This window comes from Entelurus aequoreus, linkage group LG04 (assembly GCF_033978785.1).
Source record: "Entelurus aequoreus isolate RoL-2023_Sb linkage group LG04, RoL_Eaeq_v1.1, whole genome shotgun sequence".
NCBI lineage: Eukaryota > Metazoa > Chordata > Actinopteri > Syngnathiformes > Syngnathidae > Entelurus > Entelurus aequoreus.
Genome location: NC_084734.1, coordinates 18,634,049 through 18,650,843, shown reverse-complemented (window position 1 = coordinate 18,650,843; position 16,795 = coordinate 18,634,049). Strand labels below are relative to the sequence as shown.

Genomic DNA, 16,795 nt, shown 5'->3' with positions numbered 1-16,795 from the left:
GAGGAAAAGCGGACGTGACGACAGGTTGTAGAGGACGCTGAAGGCAGTGCCTTTAAGGCACGCCCCCAATAATGTTGTAATGGATGCCCCGGGAGATTTTCGGGAGGGGCACTGAAATTCGGGAGTCTCCCGGGAAAATCGGGAGGTTGAAACCGATACCGATAATTTCCGAGATTACATTTTAAAGCATTTATCGACCGATATTATCGGACATCTCTACTTATCACTGGTTTGGAAATAGTAACGCGTTAGATTACTTATTACTGAAAAATGTGGTGGTATTCGCTATATCGTTTTTAATCATATTTATTTTTATATTGTTTTTATATTTGTTTTATATTTATTTATTTATTTATTTTATTCAGTCATTGGTGGAGCTAAGGATAATATTTGATTATTGTTTTTAATATTGTTTTTAATATTGTTGTGCAGCACTTTGGAAACATTTTTGTTGTTTAAATGTGCCATATAAATAAAGTGGATTGGATTGATTGGATAACACAAAAGTTAAAATAACAATGTTTTTTTTCCAAATAGCTTAGCATGCTCTATACGGATGTACATTAATATTGGATTTAGCATATCTTTAATTTACAATAATATCAAAGTGGCCCTCTGTAGAAAACGTTTGAAATACCTGCACTAATAAGACAAAAGGCAGCTCTGTTTTCAGATTTGACTTGAGTTTAGCCCGATTGTATTCTTCCACGCTGACCGAATTTACTGCAGTGGACACAGGGATTCAGTTAACGCTGCTGACGCCAGTCCTTTCACTTACTTAGGGGTGCCTGTTTGGTGGGCCACTCGCTGAACTTGGATAAAGAGCTTAGACCGTCTGACCCACTCTGCCTCACGCTGAGCGAGACATATACAAGCTTATATCGGTCACATACTCCCATCAGCACATTTATAGAGAGCGAAATGGACGCATTGTGCTATTATGTTTTTTTTTAAAAGCTGAATCTAGTTGTCTGTAGATTCAAATGTTTTTACTGTTTATTTAACTACAATGCTAGCATGCCAATGTGTGTGCTGGCTGCAGGTGCTCATGGAAGCTGTTTAAACGACTCTATTGTTACCCTGCTTTTCAGGAACATTGGACATTTTTTGTCACCAACTCCTCAGCACATCTGCTCCTGAAAAGGGAATCCAGGTGCTTGTTTAGATAATCAGTTTGACTTGTGCCCCCCCAACCCCAGCTCCCTCTTTAATGTGTGTGTGATTAGTACTGAAATGTAATTAGCCATGCTAATGGGTCGGCATTTGGATTTCCGCCTCTTGCACACTTCCATATTGGGGCCTAAGTGAAGTGGTATGGCGAGGTTGAATGGGCCCTTGTGAGGGTGTTTTTGAGAGTTGGGCTTTAGAAGGTCTGGCAGGAAGTGCTTTTTTTACTTTTAAAATGAGGCATTGTACAGTTGAAAGAGAAGAGCTCAATTCTAAAGGCGAGCATAAAGACACTGTGAGAGAAGCGTGGAGAGCTCCACAATCTGCGTAATTACTTTGTCTAGTGGATAACAACAACAAAGCTGCCCATTTAGTGCATGATAGCTTTAACGGGGACATTCCATTAATGTTGCACTGCATAGAAAGATGCATTAGCGACACAGAAAAAGGCTCTTCTATTGCTTTTCTCTCCGTTAGTGACGCACTTAGAGCCACTGGGATTCTGACCGTAGCCATTCACATGTACTCACATTATCGTTGAGCCAGTGTAAACTAAAAATACATGGCCGGCGTCTTCAATTTGGCCCACTTAGAGTTCAAAAAGCAATTTAGCTAGGGTGGTGTATTCATACCATACACAGATAGCTAACAGTCTGATGGTCGCTGGATATTTGTCATTTGGTGGCCAACAAAAGTAACTCAACCATTAATTGTACTTACAAGACAAGACTGCACATCATTTCTTATATGACCCAATCCAAACAACTTTCCCTAGTCATGGTGCAGTAAAAAAAAAAGTAAATAATATATATCAACTTGGTCACACATAACCCAACTTGCTCATTGAACTTTGTGGTTATTATAAAAAACGTCCAATCAACATTAAAGAAAAAAGTCAAAATTACACCCGTTTAAATCCACTACAAAGGATGATGGGAAAAATGCAAAACACTCTCTGCACACTTATCCATGTTTGGTGCATTTTAGGTGCTTTGGGATGAGCGGTAGAAAATAGATAAATGGATGGATATTTCTGATTGTGTACTCATATATGGTTGTACTCATCTATATTACTTTGCATGCTGTTGGCTTTCGGTCCCAGGCAAACAAATTTTATGCCCAATGCGGCCCCCCAGTCAAAAAGTTTGGACACCCCTGGTGTAGATGATCACAACGACCAACAAAGTTTCTTAGTTGTCTACTGTCCTTAGTAAGTTGAATGTGTCTGTCCTGTACCATCCTTTTGTTGAGCCTTAGAAAGTTTTGACCTGAAAAAACCCCCTAATAATTGCTGGACTGGAACAATATCATTTGTGACATTTACACTATGGAACAAACGACATTCTTTGTTAAGATACACCTCCAAGAAAAGGGAATAATACTGAAAAAAATTGGCTGTTATTTTAGAACCCTTATATGCACTCCCCTTGCTTTATAAAATGTAAAAAAAAAAAGGAAGTTTTGGCCTGTATTATTTCAAGCTCATTACTGTATATCTTAGCTGTTTAAGTGATCACATATTAGTTGTCTATTTATAATAGTTTAATTAATTGTCACATTTTGAAATGTTGGAAATTGCCTTGTAAAATCGCTAATAGGACTTTCAATGTAAATTTGCATCAAGCTAACCCATTTGTTCAAAAGCATTTTGTTTGACACAGATAAATAATTGTGCATCTTATGTGGTTATAATTGATGTGCTTTATTTCTGTAGGATCAGTTTTGCAGTGGTTCAAATTAGGGATGTCCGATAATGGCTTTTTTGCCGATATCCGATATTCCGACATTGTCCAACTCTTAATTACCGATACCGATATCAACCGATACCGATATATACAGTCGTGGAATTAACACATTGTTATGCCAATTTTGGACAACCTGGTATGGTGAAGATAAGGTCCTTTTTAAAAAAATTAATACAATAAAATAAGATAAATACATTAAAAACATTTTCTTGAATAAAAAAGAAAGTAAAACAATATAAAAACAGTTACATAGAAGCTAGTAATAATGAAAATGAGTAAAATTAACTGTTAAAGGTTAGTACTATTAGTGGACCAGCAGCACGCACAATCATGTGTGCTTACGGACTGTATGCCTTGCAGACTGTATTGATATATATTGATATATAATGTAGGAACCAGAATATTAATAACAGAAAGAAACAACCCTTTTGTGTGAATGAGTGTGAATGAGTGTAAATAGGGGAGGGAGGTTTTTTGGGTTGGTGCACTAATTGTAAGTGTATCTTGTGTTTTTTATGTTGATTTAATTTTTTTTAAAAACCCCCAAAAAACAAAACGATACCGATAATTTCCGATAATACATTTAAAGCATTTATCGGCCGATAATATCGGCAGGCCGATATTATCAGACATCCCTAGTTCAAATTAAAGTTTCTTAAATGGAACTCAAGTGGAGTCTTTTTGAGTCTTTTCTGTTATCTGTCACCTAAGCTAGCAAGTAAATGGGTTATACTTGTGTAGCGCTTTTCTACCTTCAAGGCTAACTACGACGCATCAGAAGCAGGGGTGGTAGAAGCTGGGGATCGAACCAGGAACCCTCAGGTTGCTGGCACGTCCACTTTCCCAACTCCGCCACGCCGTCCCCAAGTAGAGACTAAACATAGGGGGGCTAAAAGTGAAAGAGAGGATCGTGTCTTGCGTCGGGCATTTATTCGGTAAAAAAAATTCAAGCTATCACAAAAGGCAAAGTATTCTTATTATGAGTGGTTATTCGCCTCCACACACCCAGGGAGTGTCCATACAGCCTTGTGTTTGTTGTTTGTTTCTGTAACGCATAAACAGCAGCTTTCAGCAACACAGGAACTCCTTATTTACAACTCTGCAGTATACTCGTACTCGCTCGTATCTCCTCTAGTATTATGGCCTACACTTCTAGTTCTAATTTACCGCTAAGACATCTGGATAATGTATAACTACACAAGATGGCGCCGCTGTAGTGGCTGCTGGTTGCAGGAGCTCTGTGCTCTTGTGTTTCCTCCTTTGTGTTCTTAATGTTTTTCTCTTGTTTTCATGTGTTTTTTGCCTTTTGGTTTGGGGCTCTTGGAGACTGCCCAACAAGGGGTGGCACATTTGTGACTTCTGCGCTGGTTTTTGGTGCTTTTGGATCTGTCTCCAGGAAGCAACGGCCATGTTTGCACTGGAGACCAGCTGCTGGCTCTCTGTCTCAACGGAGCCTATTCCAGCTGCACTCGTGCGAAAGGCAGGGTACATTCTGGACAAATCGCCACCAAATCATTATTATTAAAATCAATCCTCAAACTTTTTGGCAAAACACACCAAGAAGAGCTATAGTAGTACTTGATGCAGATGTTTAGTTTAAAAAAAAAAAAAAGGGACATTATTTCCACTGCCTCCTCATGTCTTTTTAAACACAGGCTTTCAAATAAAAGCGTTACTAGTACTACTCCTTAAGGTGGTGCTGTGCCCCTACACCCATCTGATAGCATTAATGAAGCTGCTAAGAATCCTAATATCCTATGGCTAAAATGATAACAATGTGAACAAAAAGCAATCCCCTTCCACCCTTAGGTAGTTTCTTTTTTCTTTAAAAGCTAAAAAAAAGGCTGTTCCTTTAGTTTTCACTAAGCCTTGCAGCCGTACAGATGTGCTTTAGCTGCACTGACCCACGTTGAACCTCTTCAACCTCAACTGAGCTTCCGGGCTCTCCGTTAAGGAAGCAGCAACCAGCTGAGGCTATGCAGCCTGTTTCATAAAAAACAGCAGAGCACTCCAGAGGGCTGCGGCCTAAAGGGCTCTGTTGTTTTTTTTCCAGTGTTGGTCCACACCTGCTCACATTTCTCTCTGTACTCCCACAGTGACGCCTAACAAGTCCCATCACTGTTCATCATTATGTTTGGATTTTTTCCAGGGATTGTTGTTTTTTTCTGATCGGTTCAAGCTTTCAGGGAGGCAAAATTTCTGTTAATTGTAGTAATTCTCTGACATAAATTTAAGAAAATTATTTAAAGAAAAGTCCTTCAATTGATTTTTCCTTTCTTTTTTGGGCTTTATAAATCATTACCAGACTAAATAAATTAAACTTTTTTTGATTCAGCACCTTGGACAGCTCCACTGTTCCACTAAGGCACATAGTGTCCTCTTTGCACTTGAAGGGGTCATATTATGATTATTTTTTGTACATTTAAGACACTTCCTAGTGGTCTACATAACATGTAATGGTGGTTCTTTGGTCAACATTTTGCATGGATTATAGTCCGGAAATTACGGTATATATATATATACATACACACATATATACTGTACATATGTGTGTGTATATATGTGTATATATATGTATATATAGAAATATGTATATATACATATATATATATATATATATATATATATATATATATATATATATATATATATATATATATATATATATATATATATATATATATATATATATATATATATATATTATACATACCCCACCTGCAGGGATCCCAACGATGGAGATGGAACATCCTGCAACTGCCCTGGCAGATCCTCCCCTTGAGGGAAGAGAAAAAAAAAAAGGACATCACAGACACGCTGACACACAAGGTCACTACCCCAGCAGCTGGCCGACTTGCAGCACTGCAGAGTACTCTGCAGCGCACCGACCTGCCACAATAGACGCGGTGACCAGACCCAGGAGGCCCCAACCAAGATGGGCATCCGGAAGGGGTGGACGGTAGGCCACAGACACCCCAGACATGCAGCCTGGCTGCAGTAGCCTGAGGACAAGCAGACCCCGAGAGCCCCCCCCCCCCCCCCCCCCCCAAAAAAAAGATTTATTAGACTTATGTATACATACATACACATATATTAAGATTAAGATTAAAGTACCAATGATTGTCACACACACACTAGATGTGGTGAAATGTGTCCTCTGCATTTGTCCCATCCCCTTGGGGAGCAGTGGGCAGCAGCGGCGCCGCATGCATATATACTTATATATACACATACACAAACACACATGCATACATACATACACATATACATACTTACATCCATCAATACATACACATACAGATACACACACATATATAACAATAATAATTACATATATACACACACACACACACACCCACACACACATATATAAAGAAATTAGTCCATACACAGGCAGGACCATGGAGACCAGCCAGCGCCAGCTCGCCAGTCAGCCCAAATGCTAACACGCAAACAAGAGACATCAACACCTACCCCAGTAGACTGCACTCCCCAATCCAAACCCACACAAACAACCGAGACACAGCACCCACATCAAACAAGAGGGCTGCGCTGCCCCCGCATAAAGCCAGACACAGACCCCACAGCGCAAGGCCGAAACAAACGGGCAAGGACTCCGCCCAACAGGAAGCGAAACCAAAATCTGCGCAATTGTGCAGCGTTTTCTCTTAAGCACATGGAAGAAATAGTGTCCTGAGTGCATTACTGCAGAAGTAATCACAATAAATCCCTTTTAGCTAAAGTTTTGACAAAAACAGATTGTGCCTATAGCCAATGTAGTCTGTTATTATCTATTCCTAAATGTGTTTTGGCCTATTTTGAGTGCCTTTTAGTCTGTACTGCAAATAAAGGTGTTTTACACTCACTAATGAGCACCATGTGTACAGAAAGGTAAAATGGACAGTGGCTCTATATGAATAGGCCATGGGAGCCTTTTTCAAGGCCAGGGAGAAGTGTCATATTATGTGATTATCAGCAGACAGATAACAGAAGACATGCAGCTGCCATTGGTTATTGATGACTTTTATAATTAAAATCCATTGCAAGTGTGTGGAAGGCAGCATCGGGGGTCACCCCAAAAGAACAAAAGAGGGAAATCACACAAATGACAAATGGTTCATTCATCTTTAAGACTGATATAAAAAAATCTGCTGTATCTGCATGATAATATTGCTTCTCAGCCTCTTGAACGGGAGATTTCAAAGTAGAGCTTTTGTGCTTTGATATTGCATCACACTGTATGTGTGTGTGTGTGTCCATCTATCCATTTTGTACCGTTTGTCCCTCATGGGGTCGCGGGCGGCTGGAGCCTATCCCAGCAGCACTCGGACAGAAGGCGGGGTACTCCCTGGACAAGTCGCCACTTCATCGCAGGGCCAACACAATAGACAGACAAGCATTCACACTCACATTCACACACTTGGGCTAATTTTAGTGTTGCCAATCAACCTATCCCCAGGTGCATTTATTTGGAGGTGGGAGGTAGCAGGAGGGTGTGTGTGTCAAAAAGGGGCCTGGAAGACGACATACTGTATGAGGTTGTATGGCTATGTTAAAGGCCTACTGAAACCCACTACTACCGACCACGCAGTCTGATAGTTTATATATCAATGATAAAATCTTAACATTGCAACACATGCCAATACGGCCGGGTTAACTTATAAAGTGCAATTTTAAATTTCCCGGCAAACTTCCGGCTGAAAACGTTTCGATATGATGACGTTTGCGCGTGACGTCAATCGTTGAAACGGAAGTATTCAGACTCCATTGAATCCAATACAAAAAGCTCTGTTTTCATCTAAAAATTCCACAGTATTCTGGACATCTGTGTTGGTGAATCTTTTGCAATTTGTTTAATGAACAATGGAGACTGCAAAGAAGAAAGTTGTAGGTGGGATCGGTGTATTAGCGGCTGACTGTAGCAACACAACCAGTACGACTTACTTGGATAGCAGACGCGCCAGGCGACGCTAGCCGCACGGATGATCGGGTGAAGTCCTTCGTCCTTCCGTCGATCGCTGGAACGCAGGTGAGCATGGGTGTTAATGAGCAGATGAGGGCTGGCTGGCGTAGGTGGAGCGCTAATGTTAGTGGAGTTGCTAAGTTAGCTTCAATGGCATCGTTAGCAACAGCATTGTTAATCTTCGCCAAGCTGGAAAGCATTAACCGTGTATTTACATGTCCAGGGTTTAATAGTATTGTTGATTTTCTGTCTCTCCTTCCAGTCAGGGGTTTATTTATTTTGTTTATATCTGCATTTGAGCCCGATGCTATCACGTTAGCTCAGTAGCTAAAGTGTTTTGCCGATGTATTGTTGTGGAGATAAAAGTCACTGTGAATGTCCATTTCGCGTTCTCGACTCATTTTCAAGAGGATATAGTATCCGAGGTGGTTTAAAATACAAATCCGTGATCCACAATAGAAAAAGGAGAGAGTGTGGAATCCAATGAGCCCTTTTACCTAAGTTACGGTCAGAGCGAAAAAAGATACGTTCTACACTGCACGCTAGTCCTTCACTTTCACGTTCCTCATCCACGAATCTTTCATCCTCGCTCAAATTAATGGGGTAATCGTCGCTTTCTCTGTCCGAATCTCTCTCGCTGCTGGTGTAAACAATAGGAAAATGTGAGCAGCTTTTCCTGCGGTGTCGTCACGCTACTTCCGGTAGGGGCAAGGCTTTTTTTTTTATCAGAGACCAAAAGTTGCAAACTTTATCGTCGTTGTTCTATACTAAATCCTTTCAGCAAAAATATGGCAATATCGCAAAATGATCAAGTATGACACATAGAATGGATCTGCTATCCCCGTTTAAATAAAAAAAATAATTTCAGTAGGCCTTTAAAGGTTTCAGTTGAAAAAGAAAAAAGTGTTTTTCTGCCCTTGTGTAAGTGGTATAAATATTGTGAGCTAGTGTATTGAGTTCAGTATAGGGCTCTATTGTAGTGGGGCCTCTAAGGCCAATAAAGAATGTCTAAGTCTAAGTCTAAGCCCCTGAAAGGGACAATGGATGGACAGCGGCAAAAAGCACAAAAAGTATACAATTATGTAGAGAATTTATTTATAAAATCGAATAATAAAGTACAAAACCGAAAACCAGTGAAGTTGGCACATTGTGTAAATCGTAATTAAAAACAGAATAAAATGATTTGCAAATCCTTTTGAACTTATATTCAAATCAATAGACTGCAAAGACACTTACTTTTTTTTTGCAAATAATCATTAACTTGGAATTTAATGGCAGCAACACATTGCAAAAAAGTTGGCACAGAGCCATTTTTACCACTGTGTTACATGGCCTTTCCTTTTAACAACACTCAGTAAACCTTTCTGAGGAGACCAATTTTTGAAGCTTTTCAGGTGGAATTATTTCCTATTCTTGCTTGATGTACAGCTTAAGTTGTTCAACAGTCCGAGGTCTCCGTTGTCGTATTTTATGCTTCATAATGCGACACACATTTTCAATGGGAGACAAGTCTGGACTACAGGCAGGCCAGTCTAGTACCTGCACTATTTTACTATGAAGCCATGCTGTTGTAACATGTGCAGAATGTGGCGTGGCATTGTCTTGCTGAAATTGCTTGGATGGCAACATATGTTGCTCCAAAACCTGTATGGACCTTTCAGCATTAATGGTGCCTTCCCAGATACCGTATTTTTCGGACTATAAATCGCAGTTTTTTTCATAGTTTGGCCGGGGTGCGACTTATACTCAGGAGCGACTTATGTGTGAAATTATTAACACATTACCGTAAAATATCAAATAATATTATTGAGCTCATACACGTAAGAGACTAGACGTATAAGATTTCATCGGATTTAGCGATTAGGACTGACAGATTGTTTGGTAAACGTATAGCATGTTCTATATGTTATAGTTATTTGAATGACTTGCCATAATATGTTACGCTAACATACCAGGCACGTTCTCAGTTGGTTATTTATGCGTCATATAACATACACTTATTCAGCCTGTTGTTCACTATTCTTTATTTATTTTAAATTGCCTTTCAAATGTCTATTCTTGGTGTTGGGTTTTATCAAATACATTTCCCCCAAAAATGCGACTTATACTCCAGTGCGACTTATATATGTTTTTTTCCTTCTTTATTATGCATTTTCGGCCGGTGCGACTTATACTCCGGAGCGACTTATACTCCGAAAAATACGGCACTAATACACCCCCATACCATCACAGATGCTGGCCTTTGAACTTTGCGCCTATAACAGTGCGGATTGTTATTTTCTTCTTTGGTCCAGAGGACACGACGTCCACAGTTTCCAAAAACATTTTGAAATGTGGATTCGTCAGACCACAGAACACTTTTCTGGGTGTTGTTGATAAATGGCTTTGGCTTTGCACAGTAGAGCTTTAACTTGCACTTACAGATGTAGCGACAAACTGTAGTTACTGACAGTGGTTTTCTGAAGTGTTCCTGAGCCGAAGTGGTGATATCATTTACACACTGATGTCAGTTTTTGATGCAGTACTGCCTGGTGGATCGAAGGTCACGGGCATGGTTGGATGGTGAAATCCCTAAATTCCTTGCAATAGCTTGTTGAGAAATGTTGTTCTTAAACTGTTGGACAATTTGCTCACACATTTGTTGACAAAGTGGTGACCCTTGCCCCATCCTTATTTGTGAATGACTGAGCATCTCATGGAAGTTGCTTTTATACCCAATCATGGCACCCACCTGTTCCCAATTAGCCTGTTCACCTGTGGGATTTTCCAAATAAGTGTTTGATGAGCATTCCTCAACTTTCTCAGTCTTTTTGGCCACTTGTGCCAGCTTTTTTGAAACATGTTGCAGGCATCAAATTCCAAATAAGCTAATATTTGCAAAACATAACAAAGTTTACCAGTTCCAATGTTGAGTATCTTGTCTTTGCAGTCTATTCAATTGAATATGGGTTTAAAGGGTTTGCAAGTCATTGTATTCTGTTTTTATTTACGATTTACACAACGTGCCAACTTCACTGGTTTTGGGTTTTGTATGAATAAATACAACTGAGAAAAAGTCATGTTATAATAAAGACAAGTGGAAAAAGAAGTTAGCCAATGCAACAACAACAAAGTACAAAAAGCTTAACTTTGTGACTCACAAAATACACTGGATTTCTACTACTGTGAGTTTGTGTTGTATACTATTGACTTTATATCTAAAAAAAAACACCAATAAAGGTGAACGAAAAAGCAAAACACATGTAGAATTTATCATAGCAAAATAGGGACATTGACTTTTTTTCTGGATGTGAGTTTTTTTTTAGATTCAAAGATGAGACAGAAGTGTCACCGTTATCGTATACGCTGCAGGCTGTGTGCAGAAGAAAGCTTGCAGTCTGGTAGCGCAGCATGCTGTCTGCTCAGATGAGAGAGCAAGACGAGACGGTGTGTGTTTGCGACTCTCAGGACCCCCCATAGAAATCCTTCATTCAGCTGCCGTTGTGAGCAATGTTAGTGGAGCAAGAGCATTTCCTCCCATCCCAACCTGCTTCAACGGTGCCCTTCAACGCCACCCAACTGCACCCCTCTGTGACGTCACATGTTCTCGTGCCCTCCAATTGGCTGGCCAGTGGAGGGACGTTTGGTCGCCACAAGCTTACAGTGGGAAATTAAGAGGGAGGGGCTGAGGTGTGAGAGAGTGTGCATGATAAAAAGAGAGAGAGGGGCACTAAGCAAGAAAGATTGATGCAGAAGCAAAACGGCACTGCGCTGCACTCTCTCACACATACACTTTTTTCACTCCTGAGCTGCTTAGCAGGCAGGAAATACTGCAGGACCGGACAATATTGTGGCAAAGAATCTTAAGAGGAACAGCCTTAAAGCAACAGTCACTTAGAGGTAGCAGCAAGGGCAAAGTAGTCTCTCTCTCTCTCTCTCTCTCTCTCTCTCTCTCTCTCTCTCTCTTTTTCCCTCTCCTCTTTTTTTATTTTGGTGGATGTCCTACCGACGCCCCCATGAGAGCAAGCAGGAACAGAGGCGCATTCTGGGGTACAACATGGCAAGACGAGTGGGGGGCGACGCCTCTCCAAACAAGAACGCATCATTCAACCTTGTGCCCGGCTTTTACCACTACCTGCGTGGTGAGTGTGCAGCCAGTGTGTGTGTGTGTGCGAGTGAGTTTGAGTGTGAAAAAAGACAGCAGCGAGCCTGCAGTGTGCGGCAGGCAAGGTTGTGGGACTTCAGTGTGGCATTGCAGTGGACAGTTGAGTCCAGAAGTATTTGGACAATGGATGTAGTTACTGAGCAGTGTTTATGGTTTCATGCATGTCTTAAGTTGCATATTTGTTCAGCTGCGGAGAGTCTGTGTTCACATATATTTAAGGGGGAGGGTGCAGCAGAAGCTCCATCTGTAAGGACTTATAGATGGCAGGGTGGCAGGTTTGAGACCCACTGCAGACTCAAACAAATATGCTAATTGGGATCAGTTTATGGAGAAATGCCTGTCACTGTCACTCCCAAACGGCAGGTGTGTAAGAGGCTACACATATGTCTAGGAATTGTGCAGAAATTGATTATTTATAAACTACAACACATCTATTTAAGAAATATTCTGTTTAGAATCTGTCAATATTGTTGAGTTTCTTTACATTTGAGATGGTGTTCGCCCTTGAGTACCCAGAAATCATTTAAATCATATTACAGGATGCTTATTATACAAAACCCAAAACCAGGGAAGTTGGCACGTTGTGTAATTCGTAAATAAAAACAGAATACAATGATTTGAAAATCGTTTTTTTTTTAAACTTATATTCAATTGAATAGACTGCAAAGACAAGATATTTAATGTTCGAACTGTGACACTTTTTTTTTTGCAAATAATCATTAACTTATAATTTAATGGCAGCAACACATTGCAAAAAAGTTGCCACAGGGGTATTTTTACCACTGTGTTGCATGGCCTTTCCTTTTAACAACACTCAGTTAACGTTTGGAAACTGATGAGACCAATGTTTAAAGCTTTTCAGGTGGAATTCTTTCCCATTCTTGCTTGATGTACAGCTTAAGTTGTTCAACAGTCCAAGGTCTCCGTTGTGGTATTTTAGGCTTCATATTGCGCCACACATTTTCAACGGGGGACAGGTCTGGACTACAGGCAGGCCAGTCTAGTACCCGCACTCTTTTACTATTAAGCCACACTGTTGTAACAAGTGGCTTGGCGTTGTCTTGCTGAAATAAGCATGGTAGTCCATGATGACGTCGCTTTGATGGCAACATATGTTGCTCCAAAACCTGTATGTACCTTTCAGCATTAATGGCAGAGGCGGGACCAAGTCATTGCTTTGCAAGTCAAAAGTAGGTCTCAAGTCTTTGCCCTCAAGTCTGGAGTCAAGTCCCGAGTCAAGACAGGCAAGTCCCGAGTCAAGTCCAAAGTCAAGACTGGAAAGTCTCAAGTCAAGTCCCAAGTCCTGCATTTTGAATTTCGAGTCCTTTCAAGTCCTTTTAACCACAGACTAATATATTTACACAGATTGTGTATGCTTTTAAAACGCTGTATTTATTTAATAAAACAAGTGCATTTGAAATTGCAGGGAAAAAAAGTGCTGACATTGCACTTCATAATAGCACTATTATCCAGTAATTTTAAACATTTAACTCATTCTTTTACAGAATAAACACATTTGAAAAAACAAGTGCAACTGTACTTATTTGCACAAAAGTGTTAACATTGTATTTCCATGGCATATTGCATTGTAACTAGTTCCACAGCAGTTTCTATCCTGTTCTTACCTTATCTCATTGATCTCATCTCGTACTGTCTGTGTGTTTATGTGTGCGTACATATGAAAAACATAACAAACATGAACAAAACAATGAACAGAGTTGTACTTTTTAGATGTCAGGGCCCTATGCAATATGTACACATATTGTTAATATAGTATACATTTTAACTGACCTTTATTTGACTATGTTTGTGTTTTTGTAGGTGGCTAAAATATGCAGTGCTGCTGACCGCCGTCTAACGTTACGTTACTGTGTGTGATACATTGACTAACGTAACGTTTAGTGTAGGTACCTCATGCAACCCTGCTTAAAAAAATCACTTGGCAAAAAGTATGAATAAGGTAGCGAACTGCAGTGGACGCAACAGATTGCCGTGTTTGCAATGACGTTATAACCATAGACATCTTATAAGTAGAAGCAGCATTGGTTGCTCTGACGCGAGCAATTTGGCCGCCATCTTGAAGTAGTGACAGTTGACAGGTAGAAAATAAAGATGGTGTTCAGCGTTTTCCTACTCAAATGAGCGGACTGTTGAAAATAGGAATCGGGGGATTACTTTTCACAAGTAAGATTTAACATTAATGTACTATTGGTTGTATTTTATGAAAATAATATTACCACAGAGTTGAGAAAGAGCAAAGATCTTCAATATTTGTATGTGAAAATCACAAAGAAATCTTCTGGGGGAGGATGACTGCCCTACAGGGGTTTGGTTTACAAACTTTCAGCCCCACCTAAAACAAAATTCACCAGCCGCCACTGATTATGATGCATTCTCATTTTAGGCAAAATATAAGACAATACTTTCTTAACAGTATAATTGTAACCAGGAATAAGTCTTCAAGTAACAATATTCAAATACTAACATTGTTGGGTAAGACAGAATTTGGTTTTATTCTGAATCCAGTGAAACAGATTGGTGGTTTTAGCTGATAAAGACTTTCAGGTGTTTATATATGTTTATGTTGAAGTATTTGGCAGACGCTTTTATCCAAAGCGACATACATAAAAAATACATATAAAACAATGACTGTAAACATGATCATTTAAGGGAAGAATGTAATACAAAATATCAATACAAAGTGCCAAGACAGACTCTCTGCTGCTGCAGCAACAGAGATACAGTCTATAAGATATATATATATATATATATATATATATATATATATATATATATATATATATATATATATATATATATATATATATATATATATATATATATATATATATATATATATATATATATATATATATATAATGTATTCATTTCATACATTGTTTATGTAGGATATACGCATGTATACATAACCTAATCATATTGTTTCAATTTAAAAATAGCTGACCGTTTTTTTCCCCTTTCTCTGGGATTATATTCCCAGTTTTGATCTCGGACGTCTGGTCACTTATAGCGTATAAGAATATTATATTACTGTTAAGCAAACTATGAATAATAAAACACGCCAAAACATGTTTCCTTTATCATAGCTACACGTATGACAAAAAAGCGCGTGAAAATCAGTGGTATTCAGTGAGGTAAGATGAATTAAATGCGCTGACAGTTCATTGCTCCTGCCAAATGAATTGCGCTGAGTGGAGCGGATCACCACTCCAAGATGGCGGCCCCGCGTCTCGTCTGCGCCTGTAGGCAGTAGCGCTCGATGCTGCGTACCCTTATAAGATGTCTAAGGTTATAACGTTAGCAGTGAGTTTACAGCCTCACTGATTTAACTACACAGCAAATAAAAGTTACGTTACTTAGCCAATAAACGTTATCTTACATTCAAAACTTATCCTTTGTGCAACTTCAAATGTCGAACGAAGTTGGAAGTTGTTGCGTCTCCGTCTGTAATATTCGAACTGCGTGATTTGCATACGGCAATTCGTTTTTTGTTGACCAAGTCGTAGTTTTAATACCCGAACGAAATTAACTTTGGCATAATTGTTTCTCACTGCCGCATTGTTTGACAACTCTTGTTCGGTGGTTGTCCTGCAATTTGATTGGATGAGAGCTGTGTGATGAAAACAGCGTAGATCTAATTTGATTGGCTGTTGTACTGAGAGCACACCAGCTGACAGGAACAACACGCTGATAGACACAGACGAAGAAAATGAAAAATACGGAGCGGCGCGCTCCCAAATAACTTTTTAATCTTTGGGTTTTGGGGAAAGTAGCAAGTCATGTCAAGTCAAAAGGCTCAAGTCCAAGTGAAGTCACAAGTCATTGATGTTAAAGTCTAAGTCGAGTTGCAAGTCTCTTTACATTTTGTCAAGTCGAGTCCAAAGTCATCAAATTCATGACTCGAGTCTGACTCGAGTCCAAGTCATGTGACTCGAGTCCACACCTCTGATTAATGGTGCCTTCACAGATGTGTAAGTTACCCATGCCTTGGGCACTAATACACCCCCATACCATCACAGATGCTGGCCTTTGAACTTTGCGCCTATAACAGTCCGGATGATTATTTTCTTCTTTGGTCCGGAGGACACGACGTCCACAGTTTCCAAAAACATTTTGAAATGTGGATTCGTCAGACCACAGAACACTTTTCCACTTTGCATCAGTTCATCTTAGATGAACTCGGGCCCAGCGAAGCGTTTCTGGGTGTTGTTGATAAATGGCTTTGGCTTTGCATAGTAGAGTTTTACCTTGCACTTACAGATGTAGCGACAAACTGTAGTTACTGACAGTGATTGTCTGAAGTGTTCCTGAGTCCATGTGGTGATATCCTTTACACAATGATGTCGCTTTTTGATGCAGTACCGCCTGAGGGATCGAAGGTCCGCAATATCATCGCTTACGTGCAGTGATTTCTCCAGATTCTCTAAACCTTTGGATTATTTATTACAGACCGTAGATGGTGAAATCCCTAAATTCCTTGCAATAGCTCATTGAGAAATGTTGTTCTTAAAATGTTGGACAATTTGCTCACACATTTGTTCACAAAGTGGTGACCCTCGTCCCATCCTTGTTTGTGAATGACAGAGCATTTCATGGAAGCTGCTTTTATACCCAATCATGGCACCCACCTGTCCCCAATTAGCCTGTTCGCCTGTGGGATGTTTGATGGGCATTCCTCAACTTTCTCAGTCTTTTTTGCCACTTGTGCCAGATTTTTTGAAACATGTTGCAGGCATCAAATTCCAAATGAGCTAA

The 16,795-nt window shown here is 39.8% G+C and overlaps 1 protein-coding gene and 1 long non-coding RNA gene across 2 annotated transcripts in view; both read left to right on the top strand.

Moving 5' to 3' along the window:
* LOC133648355 (uncharacterized) overlaps nucleotides 1-5,937 on the top strand; it is a 35,621-nt gene extending 29,684 nt beyond the window's left edge. The window contains exon 3 of the long non-coding RNA XR_009825855.1: nucleotides 5,637-5,937. This is a non-coding gene — a long non-coding RNA (uncharacterized LOC133648355). The remainder of the gene's footprint in view (nucleotides 1-5,636) is intronic.
* A 5,914-nt stretch (nucleotides 5,938-11,851) lies between these two features.
* The window catches only part of LOC133649171 (nesprin-1-like), a 121,332-nt gene continuing 116,388 nt past the window's right edge, over nucleotides 11,852-16,795 (top strand). The window contains exon 1 of the mRNA XM_062046007.1: nucleotides 11,852-11,996. Coding sequence (XP_061901991.1) covers nucleotides 11,852-11,996 — 145 coding nt within the window. The remainder of the gene's footprint in view (nucleotides 11,997-16,795) is intronic.